The sequence below is a fragment of the Pelobates fuscus genome, chromosome 6, assembly GCF_036172605.1.
Source record: "Pelobates fuscus isolate aPelFus1 chromosome 6, aPelFus1.pri, whole genome shotgun sequence".
In the NCBI taxonomy this organism is placed as follows: Eukaryota; Metazoa; Chordata; class Amphibia; order Anura; family Pelobatidae; genus Pelobates; species Pelobates fuscus.
In genome coordinates this window covers 293,655,869-293,671,997 of record NC_086322.1, presented here as the reverse complement: position 1 = coordinate 293,671,997, position 16,129 = coordinate 293,655,869, and the positions used below count along the sequence as shown (strand labels likewise).

At 45.1% G+C, this 16,129-nt stretch overlaps 1 protein-coding gene across 2 annotated transcripts; it reads left to right on the top strand.

The window, feature by feature from the left end:
* Nucleotides 1-447: 447 nt before the first annotated feature.
* Nucleotides 448-13,762, top strand: STK35 (serine/threonine kinase 35). Of its 2 annotated transcripts, none has more exons than XM_063459496.1 (3): nt 448-1,488; nt 3,468-4,206; nt 13,687-13,762. In XM_063459496.1, exons 1-2 carry the CDS (start codon nt 936-938, stop codon nt 4,190-4,192), a joined length of 1,278 nt encoding a protein of 425 aa, XP_063315566.1. In that variant the 5' UTR covers nt 448-935; the 3' UTR covers nt 4,193-4,206; nt 13,687-13,762. The 2 variants fall into 2 exon arrangements, with proteins under 2 accessions (XP_063315566.1, XP_063315567.1); XM_063459497.1 differs by lacking the exon at nt 13,687-13,762 and adding an exon at nt 8,319-9,999.
* The last annotated feature ends 2,367 nt before the right edge of the window (nt 13,763-16,129 follow it).

Genomic DNA, 16,129 nt, shown 5'->3' with positions numbered 1-16,129 from the left:
GAAAGCATCTGAGCTAAGTTTCAAGTGTTATAGCAAAGTGCTTGAATACTTAGGTCAATAGTTTCAGGTTTTATTTTGTTTTTAAATAAATTTGCAAAGTTTTCAAATATTTAAATTGATGAGGAAAAAAACTATTTAAACTATTGTAACATAAGGCTGCAACCTAATAAATGAAGGTGTCTGTGGAGTAAATTGGCGATATATAAATGCCAAAAATAATAAAAAATAATTAATGCACTGTATATAAAATAATATATATCATTATATATTAATAAATGACTGAATTAAAGAATAAAAATTATAGTTTTGCTTTAGTAGATTATAATAATAATAATAATAATAATAATATATGGCTGTAGTAGAATACTTTGTTCCCACTGACTCCCTCTAGCTGTACCCGGAAGTGTCTACTGTGACACTTAAGCACAATCCCTTTCGTCACGTGACAAACAATAGGCCAAACCTCTCACTTCCCGGGTGGGGGAGCATTACTTCAGCATTTGATCCTCACAGCCTTCCTTCCTTCTATTTTATCGGGTATACCCGCCAATCCCTGCCTTGTCTTCTAGACGGCTGGTCAGTTTTACCGGTCACCCCACGTCCTGTTACTCCACGTGATTACCGACTCCCCCTCCAGCAGCGCTTGGTCTCTTCCGACAGTTACTGTTTACAATCACGGGCCGCAGAATTCTAGCGTTTGGTCGGGGGGGAGACGGTTTCTGCTTTTGCCCCACGTCAGACTTTCCTTGCCCTCTTCCACCCGGTTAACACCCGGTTTGGGGCATTTTAATAACGAGTATCTTGCTCTTGGTGGCCCGAGGGCTCTGTCTCCGTTATAAAGTGATTGTATTGGCCGTTGTCCCCCCCTCCGCCGCTCGCTGCATGGTTCGCTCCGTCTTGTTCCCTGGCTCTCCCAGGCGGCAGGAGCTCAGTGTATGAGTAGCCGGCAGCGAGCGCGGCTTGCTGGAGACAGGGGGAGGAGATGCTGCCCGACCCCCGGCTCCTCACGGCCTGTCAGGAAACGGAGGAGGGATGAGGAGACCCCCGACGCCACTGCCGACATGGAGCCGGTGATCAGCCCCCAGCGGAAGCGGCGCTGCAGCCCCCTGAAGGAGCGCCCCCCCGCCCCCCTCACCCTCCAAACCCTGAACGGCACCCGCCGCCCCCAGCAGCCCAGGAAGCGGCTCCCGGGACCCCGCTACAGCCTGCTGGCCGAGATAGGCCGCGGCAGCTACGGCGTAGTGTACGAGGCCCTGGCCCGCAAGACCGGCGCCCGGGTGGCGGTGAAGAAGATCCGCTGCGACGCCCCGGAGAACGTGGAGCTGGCCCTGTCCGAGTTCTGGGCTCTGACCAGCCTGCGCCGCCGCCACCCCAACATCGTGCGCTTCGAGGAGTGCGTGCTGCAGCGCAACGGCCTGGCCCAGAGGATGAGCCACGGCAACAAGAACTCCCAGCTCTACCTGCGGCTGGTGGAGACCTCCATCAAAGGTACGGCAGCCCGGGGACTGGGGCCTGGGACACGGGGGGGGCTACTACAGCCCGGGGCCTGGGACACGGGGAGAGCAGCTACTACAGTCCGGGGACTGGGACACGGGGAGAGCAGTTACAGCCTGGGGCCTAGGATACGAGGGTGCCTGCTACTACAGCCCGGGGACTGGGGCCTACTAGGGCCTGGGACACGGGGGGCTGAGTCCAACAGCTGCCTTCATGGGGGGCGAGGGGAGCTGTAATCGTAGGGTGTACTGGAAGAGGCTGGATAATAGAGGCCGGGGATGAGGCCTAGAAAGGGGTGTGTACTCCCACATGAGGCTGGGCTCCATGGCAGAGAGCAGGCCTTGCTGTGCCCTAGGCTGCCATTAGGGAATGTGTCCACCCCCCCCCAATCAGAGCCCCAGACACTGTATGTGTGTACCCTGCCTGGTGCCCCAGACTAGCTGTAACCATCCCCAGGGCTGGGCTCTGGGACCCAGGGGGTTTGGGGATAAACTCCAGGAAATGCGGGGATGTGAGTGTGGGGATTGGGAGCCTGCTTTTGTCTTTTTGGAAGTAATAATAATGCTGATAGGCCTGCAGCATGGAATGTCCCAAGTGAGAGAGAGTGTGTATACCTGCAGCCTGGGCCTCTATATGACATCTGTGTTTGCTATGCAGTGCTTACAAAGACAGGTGGGGACCTCCTTTGGGACCAGGCTGTTTCGCTGTAAATCAAATGTATACATTGCCTAACGCTGTCACGTATAGACCAGGAGACCCTTCTCTGCCACTTGCTGCAGTTCTGTTGGGAGTGCAGGACGTGGGATTGAACGTCAGTACCAAAATCACCCTTTAATTTGATAAAACAAAGGTTGTTCTACTTTCTTAGGGTTTATAGTTTACTATTTTGTTATTGCGGGTGACACGGCATGTTTAAGGGTAACATAAAATGCAGTTTGGTGAGTGTAACGTAAGTTTTAAAGAATTAGGGGTTGTTTTCAGATGCGTGGTGCTTCCCCCACCATCATCATCCTCACCACTGCGCTGAGAGTAGATCACAATTGTTCCAGTGTATGATCACTGAGCAAATGTGTGATACTTATCCGGCTTGTGTCTAGTATAAAGCAGGATGTTTTGCTTTTGTGTGGCTGACACGCTCACTGCAAATGACATGTCCTGTCAGTAATCATGTACTGTCTGGATACAGTGTGTACTCTACTGAGATTAAGGTCCCTGATGAGATGTAATCCTTTCCAGTCTGATCTCTGACCAGCTTGAAAGTGACTCTGTAGCAATGTGGATTAAAGTACGGATGTACCTGAATGCTTGAATCCTGTTATTGGGTGATGGCGTCTTAAATAATCACATGATTGCTAGTATACTTTAAGATATTTATCAGCATATAATTTGCCTGCCCATATTGTCGGTGTCCACAGAAGTACTTCTTGTGCCCCCGAGGTACAATGCTGCTAATTGTCTCTCTAACGAGGTGTGATCTTTGTTGAAGGTTGGCAATGTGTTTCAGATGTTTACATTGTTGGGTGTAATATGACAGCATTCAATTTTACTAGTAAGCAGCTGAATCTTGTAATTGGCCCCTTTCTAATACATTCTGGATGGGTCTCTTGTGAGAGCCGCAATCCTCATGTGGAATGATTATACAATGCAGATATCTCTGATGGATAAACAGAACACTACAGATGTTTGTGAGCTATATTTTCTGATTCACAAGCATCTTGACTGCCTAGGTTAGCTATCACTGAGATGTGTAACTTTGTCCTATATCTCTCTAGCTTTGGCACTGGTTTTAATTCAGCCTCTCTAATGTATCGTGGGGGTGTCTGTCAGGAAGAGTTTAAGTAGTCTAGATCTAGACACAAGACTGCTGTAATGCCATGCTGTATTTTATCAGTCAGAACAATCTTTTCCAAACAATACACAATTTTTTTTTTTTTCTCCTTGCTAATTGTTACACCTTTTTTCTTTTACTGCAGGGGAGCGTATTTTGGGATATTCCGAGGAAGCCTGTTACCTCTGGTTTGTCATGGAGTTTTGCGAAGGTGGAGATTTAAACCAGTATGTACTTTCCAGGCGGCCGGATCCAGCAACCAATAAGAGTTTTATGCTGCAGCTGACCAGCGCCATTGCTTTTCTACACAAGAACCAGATTGTTCACAGAGACTTAAAACCAGACAACATTCTGATTACAGAGCGCTCTGGGTCACCTGTACTTAAAGTGGCAGACTTTGGGCTCAGTAAAGTGTGTGCAGGTTTGGCCCCTCGTGGAAAGGACAGTGCAGAGGGTGGCAGCAATGAAAACAGAGCTGTCAATGTCAACAAGTACTGGTTATCATCTGCCTGCGGCTCTGACTTCTACATGGCTCCTGAGGTGTGGGAGGGCCACTACACTGCAAAAGCTGATATATTTGCTCTGGGCATCATCATATGGGCCATGATCGAGCGCATCACTTTCGTTGATGCAGAGACCAAGAGGGAGCTTCTAGGGACTTACATAAAGCAGGGTAGTGAGATTGTCCCTGTGGGTGAGGCACTGCTAGAGAACCCAAAGATGGAACTTCACATCCCACAGAAACGCAGGACTTCCATGTCTGAGGGCATCCGGCGGCTGCTGAAAGACATGCTGGCTGTTAACCCGCAGGATCGGCCAGATGCTTTTGAGTTAGAGACGCGAATGGACCAAGTTACTTGTGCTGCTTGAGGAAGTGTGTGTCGGTGAGTGGCTTGGAAATCACTTGCTGTACGTGTTCCAGAGGAAACGGTTTAAAAGGATAGTTCAAGCACTAAAACCACTTCTGTCTGCTGTTGCGGTCATGGCGCAAGGACCGTCTCAGTTCCTGCACTCGCTTAGTAAAACACTGCTGTTTTTCCTGAATATTGGGAAGTGTTTGGCACTGTAACTCCTCCCCCAGTCAACTCATCCAACTGTAGAAATATTTTGTATTCTCATGAAGGCTTCCTCAATTGTTTGACTAGATTGGTGGGATGGAGTTGGTTCCAAACGCTTTAGCAGATATTAGAACTGCAACATTTCTAAAGGTGAGATTGTTGGGACATGGTCCTTGCACCAAAACCACTTCTTGCTGTGGTGGCTCTGGTTATTGGCGCATCCCATGAAAATGGGATGGCAACTATTGTTTTCTTAAATGCATTGACACAATACAGTTTTGAAATAATCCCTTTACATTTAAAGATCTAAATCTGGCCTGTCCAACCTGCGCCCCCCCAGATGTTGCTGAACTACAACTCCCATAATTCTTTCAATGAAACAGCCTGGGAATCATGGGAGTTGTAGTTCAGCTACATCTGGGGGGCCGCAGGTTGGACAGCCCTGATCTAAATCTATGTACCAGCAGAGACTTCTTCATGTGCATGACTTCTCGTGGCTTCTAGTGTGCAATTTTTAGAATAGTTAAAGGAACTATAGCATTGGGAATGTATTCCTAACTGTATAGTGTTTTCCTACCTATGTTGGTTTACCACCCAGTTTTAATTGCATTACATCCAGTGTTGCGTTGCTCTCTGCCTTCCTGGCTTAGATCATCAGTCTTGATCGTCTCTGCAAATCCAATGATTCCCTTTAGGTACTTTTTGGTAGCCTAGTGTGCATGCGCAGTGAAACTTTGCTCTGGCCAATCACTTTCTATCTGGAAAAGTCATTTTAGCTATTAGAGTTTAGCTCTGTTATAGATACGGAAGCACCTCTAGAGCTGTCTTCCTGACTGCCACTAGAGGAGGGGTGTTAACCCTGTAATGAAAACATTGCCTTTCCTGCAAAATGTCATGTTTTTGTTTTGTTTTTTCCCCTAAGTTTCAGGGATGTGGCACCCGTACCACTTTATTGATATAAAGTGATCTTTGTACCTATGGTGGCCCTTTAATAAAACAATTGGGGATTCAGCATAGCAGGTCTGTCCTGTTGCATGACTACCTTATAAACTTGCATATTCTATGATTTACAGAGTTGTTAACAAACATCTGGTGACTTAATGGTAGTGAGGTGTGTATGATGTGCCTTTCGTAATCGTTAAGAGCAATCGTGGCATTTTTTAAAATTTGCCTTCCTCGTATTATGTCTTACTCTACAAGCTTTCCTGTATGTGGGGAACATAATATATCTGTGGAACAACCGCGCTTTAAGGATGTCCCTCCACCATGCTCCCACTCTATCTGAATCTAAAGCTAGATCTCCTGGCGAGATCAGTTCCAGTCGTGAACTCAGCTCACTTCCTAATCTGGCAAATGGCTGAATTCCGCTACAAGCTGCTCCAGATGATTCACTGAGATTTCTAGAATAAAAATTTTTTTTCAGAGGGGGGAGTGGCAGTGAGGGATACAGGTTATTGCGGTCCTCATATCCCAGCCTTCCTGCATGTACCAGAGTAGAGAACAGTCTGTAGCCTGTTTTCATTTCCCCATCTGTGACCATTCATGCTTGCTAATGCAGCTTATATAACACTCTCAGTGCCCGAGGGGGACACAGGGTGGATACGTTAGATATTGGTGCGCCGTTCTAATGCCTCCCAGCTGCTTACTGTGTATTGCTATCCTTGCACATTCCTCTACTTCTTCTCTCCCCCTCCCGCCCTCCCCCGAATTGTCCCCAGCACTGATTGTCCTAAACACTCACGTGTCTGTGCCATGTTGCCATCATCGCACGTGTTGCAAAACCTCCATCCTCTAACATCTGCCAACTTAAATGGGTCATCATGTCATTAGGACGTGGTGAGGGCTCTGTTTTTATCTCCTCTTTCCCAGTGTAGAATTGTTGCTATCAGATAAAGATTGTGTATGAATGAGAATGGAGATTCATAATGGTACATTCTAAATTTGCATAAACGGTTTCCTCACCAACTTTAGTACTAGGCTAGATGCTGACCAGAGCAAGCCTGATGCTGACGAGATCCAAAAGGTCAAATCTGTTTTGGTTGATTTTCTTTGACCCTCTGGGATCACAGCTTGTGCTCTGGTTTAACCCCTTAAGGACCAAACATCTGGAATAAAAGGGAATCATGACATGTCACACATGTCATGTGTCCTTAAGGGGTTAAAGCAGTGTTCCTTTTGCTTGGGGGGGCTGAAGCAGGGTAACTGTCAGTGCTCATTTATGTGTAAAGCTGAGACCTCTGGTAGACTTGAGGTGACAGTCCTCAAGGTGGCCTTTTCACAAGCTCCTAGTTGAGATATGTAGGGAAAGACACACCTACTCAAAACCTACTGTTGTGCATTTCATTTCTGCACCCCCTCTCGTGCCATTCTTGCTGCCTTGGGCCATATGCAAGTTAATTCTTACTTTTCTGAAGTAAATCTAGTTTTATTTCCTTTCTCCACCTGCTACACAGCTATGGCAGTTACTGGCTGTTATTGTAGCTACTTTGATGCCTGCATGATTGGATGCAAACTTCCTTTAACTTTGATTTATTGTGCAGTTGTCCAAGCTGTACACAGCTGCACTTAAGAGATTACCTGGAAATATGCAAAAATATAATGGCCATTGACCGCATGAGAAATGTTGAGTTCTAGGAATGAATCTTTGAGTGAATACGTATCATTTATCTAGTGCTTTGCGTGAGCAGTACATCTGTAGTACTACATTAATGGACCTGCTTATTTGGACTCCTACAACTGTAAATAATCTATTGATTCTGCTATTCCAGTCTATAGAATCATTGTTGGCCAACCTTACATTGAACTCCATTAGTATGGTAAAGATGTGTATTGCTTAATATGGCAGTATAGCAAACTGGAGTTTATTGTAGTGATGGGGCTGGGAGGCAGAATCATTGAGCTTGTAAGGAAGGAAGGCAGGGGACCAACTGGTGGGAAACTCAATCCGATAGTAATAAAGGGGAGTGGCAGTCTCATTTGTGGCATAATGGAGTCTAAAGATGGTCTGATTAGCAAGAGTGTTGGTAGTAGGTGGGTTGCACCATTTCTTCAAGTGTCTTAACAGAATGGGGTTAGTGACATTCAGTGACTTGGGAGGTATTCAAAGCAAATGTGCTCAGTAGGAGCTCACACAGTGGATGGTGGGATATCTGTTCATTTCCGTTAGATTTCTGAAAGCTGTGTAGCATGTCTTGTGCTTTTCAGCTGCGGGATACCTTCCAAGCAAATGAGTAAAGGGCTAGGGAGAGCAGCGAAGGATTGTCCGTCTGCTCCAAATATGTCTTCAGTTACAGATCTTAATACCCTGCCTCATGTCTGTTTACATGCCTGTAGCTTGCACGTCTTAGTGACACAGGTCAGTGGAAATGAAGGCCAAATGGGCACCTGCACACCAGACTTGCACAGAATTTTGTGCCACGTGGCTGTCTAGTGTACCCAAACCTTTATTATAATTTAAGCAATAATGGTGGCTCAGGTTTATATATTTGTAGATTTATTCAACCCTTTCCCTTGTGTATCTGGTGACTGGATTTTGTGAATGTGTAACGTACCAAAACGTTAGATATACATAAATGTCTGTCTGGTGTGCGTGTTTTTTATTTTTATCCCTTTATTTTGCCTTGGGTGGGGGGGCATTCTGGTCCTACACAAACATAATTCTTCAGTCAGAGCTTCAGATGGTGTACTGTTTACTGCGTGTGAAATATTGCTGTAGGTGTTGACATAACATGGTGCGATGTCTTGTCACATTGCTGCCGTCTCCTGGTTTGATGTGACTTTGAGGCTGTGCATCATGGCTGTTGCAGTTCTGAATTCTTTGCCATCGGGCTAAACCACCATTGTGCTGTTTCATTGATGTTGTTGGCTTTTTTTTCCATGTTCTTTATTGGTTAATCCCTTTCAGTTTTATCCTAATTATTTGTCTTCTTCCCCTACAGGGTTAACGAGTGACAAGACCCTTGTGTTCTTTCAAGCGTGAAGCTACATCTGATCTTACCTGGAAAGCTCTGCGTGGTTGGAGCATTGGGGAGATGGGCTTTTCCTTTTCTTTTTAAATACATGTTTTTAAAGACCTGCTAGAGAATGGCTTCTATGTCCACCCAGCGCTCCTGGTGCTGGCTACCTGGTGTTCCCTTGTTATGGATCGCTTCACTGACCTATTATTCTACAGGCAATGGCACCGTGCTCCTTAGGATACTCTGGCAAAGCTATAGTGCCCCAGTGGAGCCTGCATATTGTTACACCACCACATGTACCAGGCTGGCAACAGATGTACCAGGTGTGGCAACAAAACACAGACTCCACTGGTCTTGGTTTCATGAATAATGAGCTGCAGTCAGTTCTGTGGGGTTAAGGGAGGTGGTAGGCTTTCTTCAGGGGTGGCACACTAAACAACTGCATCTTTAAATGGGGTGAGCTGTCCTGTGCCCTCCTGCATCTAATCCCACAAAGTCTTCCCTCACTGTAAAACCCATCCCTGTGCCTGGTCCCCACAGCCCTCCCCAGCCACCAAGCATGGCACTGCAACCAAACCTGTCCTGCACACTCATGATGACTCAGGGATATCTGACTCAAGGGGAAATTAAAGGTCCTCCGCAGCCGCTGCTTGCAGAGGAGTTCCTTGGGGTTCACTTTACCTCCCTTGTGCCTAACTCTCTCCTCCCTCTTTGCAGCACTTTTCAAACCTTGTTTCCTCTGCATGCCCAGAGGCAGGGACAATAAATTTATTTTTCAAGCCTCTACCGAAGTGCCTATTAGCGCGCAGGTTTCTCAGCCACTGGGAGAAATGGGATGGGAGAATAGGCGGGGTTATTTTAGCATTGGGGGCGGGGCTTGCACTGTCTTTTTAGTCACTTGTGAAACTCTTGTGCCTTAATTAACCTTTTGCTCCTGCCACCCAGTTATCACTGTGCCTGCTACCTTTCCTACCCCTGTTCACCTATCTGCCCTTGTTAACAAAACATTAATCTTTTGCTGGATGGGGTGGACTGCAGGCTGCTCACCATCAGTCTAGGATGGCAGACACAAGATTTTTAGTTCTGATACTTTAATGCAGATGTGTGGGGAAATGTGCATCTCAAAAGCGCCTGGGTGTGCGTCTGGATGTCAGTATATACGAGAAATGGCTCTGCAGTACAGTTAGAGGATGCTTTATAATCTCTCCTTCACCCCCATAAAAAGCCTATTTATGCAAAGAAAGTGTCTGTCTGTATCAAGACACGTTCCCTTTCCATTCTTCAATTTGGTTACTGCTGTTGTCACACCATGTTTTCCCCTTTTTAACCTGGATGGCAGTAAAAATGCACGCTTAGAGCTTTATTTTGTTTTTTTTTTAAGTTCGCTTCTACAAATTTCCAAAGCAGTATTTGCCAATTAATCGCATTGACCTGCAGTGCAGAAAATGCGTTTACAATTTATTTTTGAACTTTTGTTTTTTATTTTTTAAAGAGATCCCTATAATTTTAAGTAAATGCAACAGTGTCAGGTTATGCTTCTCTCTGACCGTAATCCCACCAGAGTAGTGCCCACATTTTCATCTTCGGTAAACCATCAGAAATGAGTAGAAGACGCTCACTATATGAAAGGAGACTTTGTGTTCTTGTGTCTTTTTTTTTTTTTTTTTTTTTTTTTTTTTTTTTTTTTTAAAGGAAGTCTGGATATTGGGAGCAATCGAATCACTAAGCACTGCTGGATAGGCCTGCTAACAGTCTAGATCATACCCTTTTGCAGTGTGATCAGGCTTCATGTTGCATGTCTGTCTCTGTCATTAATAGAATGACTAGCTGGGCATGCTGTGCTCGACCATACAGTTCTATCTGTACTGTGTACAGTAAGGCCCTACCAGTGTACACCATTGTCTGTCTCTTGCCTATACTCAAGTACTGGCTGGGTGTATAATTCAACGGCTCCTAAATATTTGGCTGTCTTACCATGTGACGTTACACTAACATTCTCATATCCCAACATTCATGTCATTGGAAAATTTATAGCATGAGACCTAGCTGATGGCTTCATTTGTTTACATTTTATTTTTAAGGGAATCTGTCCACCGAGCCTGAGAATTCAGGGTAACAAATGTGTTGCTGCACAGAGGCTTTGCTCTTGTCTGTCTAAAGTAGGCTATCTTGGTCTACAGTTTATTCCCAAAGATGCTGGTGGGCAGTACATGTAAAGTGCTGTCCTTCAACATGCAGTATGTTAAAGGACATCTGTCCTGCAGTGTATGAATGCTGTGTTGCACGGCATTACTTTTCATGCACTACCCACTGGCTGATGGTTGATCTGTCCAGAAAGACTTGATGGATCCGGCAACCCTAAGTCACCTCCGCAGAGTACTGTGTGGTTTTTTTTTTTTAAATGGTAATAAAGAATAACTGATTTGTTTCGAGTTAATGTGACAAGCGATCGCGTGGAAAGATTTATTAATCTGCTTTTAGTTCTTCTTGCACCATGCTTATTTATTTTGTATCCAACATTCACAAGGGTTTAGTGACAGTCCCTCTTTAAATGTCTGTGCAATGCATGTCATCCACTTAACGTGCACAGAACGTGTCCACATGTTCCCAGGATGTCTTTGTGCACTTTTGCTGCTGTTTTGAGATGCAACTGCGTATAAACTATCCCATCTCTAAAAATTATATGTACTGGATCCCCTTCCAACCCACACAGTACAGTTCTCAATCCTGTTCTCCATTCCCATTTTTTTTGCACATATGCTGGTGACAGGACCTTCTCTCTTGTTTTTTTTTTTTTTTTCTTTAAATTGACCTGGTTGTAGGCTTTCCCCCCTCTTCACTTCTTCCCCCTTACATGATGTCCTTCTGTATTTATGTTCATGTCCCTTTAACACTGTAGCGCTCCCAGAGTGGCTGTTTGTGATGTATGTACATTTTTTGTTTTCCTTCTTGTGTATATAAATAAAATCAGAGAAACCTTCATCTGTTGCGGCCTTTTATTCCAAATGCTTGGACTTCATACTGTTTGGTAGTAATAGCTGTTGTCAAATTCTGCTGTAGCTTTTTTTAATGGGAATCGCCACTTATACGCTATATTTAACAGTCGTGTTTTGGTCTGGCGAAAAAATATATTTACCGAAATCAATGTTTGTGGCTCTGTTTCAATCCTATACAAGCAACACCAGAATCTCCACTACACCCAAATACAACTAACTCACATACACGCTTATCACACAGTACACGCACACAATAACACAGAGCACACGTATAATCAGCCAACGGGCAATGTTACAAATATCTCCCACCCCACATATGCTCGATAACACAATCAGCCAACGTTCACACTTTAAACCCAACAAGCAAACCCTTCCACAAACTGTATAAACCCACACATCAATACGACCTCACAGTGATTATCAATGCCGAGCTCTAGCAATCTTCTGCTTGTCAGACTGCCACTGGGGACCTATGGATCACGCGCGCAAACTGCCAGTCTCCACCAATCTCTTGTTTCTCATAGATGAGCATGTTAATAAATGTTTCACTGGGAGAAGCATGAACAGTGTCATACTGAGCACTTCTCAAATGTACCCCCTTTGGCATGGTTTTGTCACAATGTAATCATTAACACTGCAGTTTCAGATGAACAATGGTTTATATTTGGGGATGGCAACCTTGTTTTATGTATACGTACACACACACACTGAGCATGATATGTAGACATTCTAGGCTATTGTAAATGTTTTATCTGTTTCCCATTCACGTTGACATTGCGATGGAAGTGGCTGTTTTTTGGGTTGTTTTTTTTTCCTTTCTCTCTTTAGTATAGCTAGCTTGACTTATGCTGCCTTGTAAACAAAGGCTGCTATGTTTCTTCACTCAACACCACAACGCTTCTCTATGCTGACGGACTATTTTGTGGTATACTCCTTAGAGGGAAATGGTGGTGGATCCGGCATAGTCTGATGTCACGACACGTTACTTGTGTGTTTATGGGGTAAATAGACAACTAACCAGTTAGGTTCACATCTAGTGAAGCGTGGAGGACATGGTCTCGCTTTATATGTACTGACAAGACTGTAAATCCAATTCCTTCAGCCTGATTGCTCCCCAATGGAGCTGTCAGGTTCTGTTACCCGCATCCATGTTACATGGTATAGATATGTGAACACCTGTGAATCCACTGACGTGGGCTCACGTGGCCCGGAGCACATACTGCACACCTGTTCTCCAACATACATGCTTCCAGAGCAATTTATAACCTGCACACATTACACACACCCTGCTCACTGGATTGAATTCTGAATTCTTGTCCTGGCCACCCAGCCTCTGGCACTTTGTCACTTGGACTTCCTGACTGCTGGCCGGTCTGTCGTGTCAGCAATTCATTGCTGCTGATGTGCTGTTTCTTCAGCTCTTTGTTAATGGGACCTGACTCTGCATTAATTTGATAAATGTCCAGCTCAGCACCCAGAGGCGGTAAAGATAATAAGTTATGGGGGATGTCTGTAACGTACAAAGCACTCTACAATGGGATGAGCGTATACAAGGACCCCACTTGTATTGCTGCATCTTCTATCATTTCTATTTCTAGTACTGTAATGTCAGCCCATAAACTGTACTCCCAAATATTGGTTATTGGTGATGCATCGTGCTAACAGGCATGCCGGCAAATGCAGGGCCGGCTAAATGTTGCTGCATAATATTTGTATTTACACCTGTTACTCAGTGGTTCTAGAGCAGGGGTGGCCAAAGTTACATCCCCAAGTGTTGCTTTAAAATTCTAAAGGCATGCAAAGCATCATGGGAGTTGTACTTTTCTGGGCAGTCCTGTTTCAGAGGAATTTTAAAACCCAATTTTCATGTAATCTATAAAGTAGGTTGCAACTTAACTGCACAATATACGGGACGCATGTATACTCTGCATTCACACTGATCTCAAAGGGCAGACCTGGTGTATGTATGGGGATTGTCATTTTGCTCACCTTAAATCTGGGGTGAGTGGGACATGCATGTGATAACGATGGTAGAGAAAGAGTAGTAGGTACACAAAATAGAATTTGAGTAAATATTGTACAAGAAACTAAGAATGTTTGTTGGTGTGTGTATATAGGCTATCTTGATATGGAAAAATGTAATCATTAAATCCGGTATTGAGAAAGTAATCACTTTTTGATCCTCCACAGCTCCCCATAGTAGTCGATTATTCCATAGTTGGGCTATCTAGATAAGGTGACGTTATTATTAGTCATCACAATCTAGTTTATGAAACATTAGAAATACAGTTGACAAACAATTGTGGCGACACATTCACTGCCCTCAATCATACAATGTTATTTCCTACCCACAGAATTCATGAAGCTATCAGGCAGATGCACAGATGGTCGAGATTTGATGATCTGGACGGCCCAGCATTTTTGTGGAGTTTAATTTGAATGGTGTGGTAGCATAATAAGAGGAAGATGCCCCCCGCTTTTAAATTAAATAAATAAAAATTGCAAACAAGTGAATAGTTTTTTTGTTGTGCTTTGAGATTGAGGTGCTTATTTACTAAAGGGACATATAATGTTGGAGCTAAAAACAGAACCTGATTTCTGTACAAAACAGAGGGCACGGAGCCTAGCTGGCAAACAGAGTGGACGTGCCAAAACCCAGCTCCTGCAATACGTGCCTGAATTTGGGGAATATACCCCCTAAACCTGGCACAAAACTACTCTAGAGGGGCATAGTCGAACTGGGGTCATTGGGGTGCAACTCTGGACACCCAAATCGATGACCTGACCACCCGAGACCTCGAGCTGCAGGTGCCGAGGCCTACAGGAGGGCTGGCAAGGGGGAGACGGCCGCTCCCCTTTCCATCTACCTGCTCCAAGACCACCTCGACCCTCAATCATCCTACCCCTCGCTCCCTCCCCCCCCCCCCCCAAGGGACCGGCGGGTGGTATCCTGGTCCACGCTGCGAGCCTGGAACATGCCTATGCACAACGTTTGGGCACCAGAGCCGGCGACATGTGGCACACCGAAAATAGCGGCGGAGCACTCACAGCCACAGCGGACCCAGCCTGTATTACCTGAAGGGTGCTCCGACCGCGTCACAGACATCATGCAGCGTCTGGACTAATTATTCAATAAATTCTGGAAGAAGCTCAAGAAACGCGCACAGCTCGCCAAGACGAAGCAACGGGTCCCTATGGCACCAGGAGAGAGAAACCACGGGCAGCCGGGTGAGAGGGAGACCCCCCCCGGGCACAACACCGGATCAAGCGCTAACACTCACCCACCCTAGCCCACCTGGGCTCAAGGCCAAGAGGGTCTCGACCCGAAGGCGGCGGCCTCAGGGCGGAAGCACAAGCAGCAAACAACCTACAGGCCTCTCGCCACCCCCACGAGGGGGAGACACTCGGGCACTGTATGCCACCGAGTCTCAGGCCAGAAGACGCAGGCCTACTTACCAGCCTGGGACAGTAAGGGCACCCCCGCCCGAGTGGCACCACCTCCCTGGGATCAGCCAGGGGGCCTCAGCCACATCCCCACAGCAGGAATAGGATGAATGGCGATTCAACACAGACTCCCCCATGACCCGCATACTATACCTCACGGGTCCATGGGCAAATGCCGATGTCGGAGACTACCGCATACAAGTTTGATTTCATGTGCTAATGACTGCTTTTTACCGATCCTTTGAATAACCTTACTTATGCCTATCTGTGTTAGCCCTTTTACAGTTACGCATAGAGCATTAGATGTTTAATCCTATGAATGTAGAACTACACAGTAAATGATAACACAGAAGCACACAAATGTTTTAAGGTTAATGATAGGATATTCATTACACTCATGGTATAACACATAAGATGAGATGTCTCTCAGAATAGCTGACTAGCCTGACACAACTGGCTCCTGCCTTGTGATGATACCTTTCATACAACTTAATGTATATACTATGTCCATGACTTGGTAAACTAACAACAACTGCTAAATGGTGATATGTGTACTGCAGTGAATGCTCGAGCCCTAGCCTGTATGCCACGTAAATTTAAAGGGCACTGTTTTGTTTGTATAGCTACCGTTATATCCGTGCATGCCACAGTCTAAAACTACCCCCTTGCAATCGATTGTATAAGCTAACAATAATATAAAAATGTGCCTAGCAATCATTTGTCCCGCATGTTTAGCGACTAAAATGCCTGAGGACTGCTTTCGGGGCACCTCATGCTGCTTGTAACCCTTATACGCACTGCAAAAAAAAAATAAAAAAAAATTTGGGGTGTCTAAAATATCCAATCCTAGTTTACAATTCCTGGTTAGTGAGTAAGCCCCAATCGGAACTATTGTGTGAAATACTCTAAGCAAGATTTAAATAAAATGAATAATAAATAAAATAAAAAACCTCCTGAATTGTGACCTTAATTGAGTCTTGATGGAGTTTGTGAATGTACACATCTGCAATGTTTTATTTGTTATACTAATCCAGCCGCCTCCTGTTTATGTAACCCTTTTTACTAGCAGATATTGCCTCAAAGAAGAATAACTGGTTTAAATTTAAATGCTGATAATAACAGTGAGGCCTGCAGCATGGCTACTCCCCAAATCACTGCATGTTCCTCCCACAAACAAATTGGTCCTTTTTATAGCCTGTTTGTGACATCACCAAATGATGCCTTCTGTTACCGAACGACCTCCACGTGGGTCATTTTGTCTATAAAGTCAGGTACTGTCGCTACAAACCTGGGCAGATCTTGAATGAAAATTATTTTATATTTATTTATATATAAGTAATGCATTAAATTATG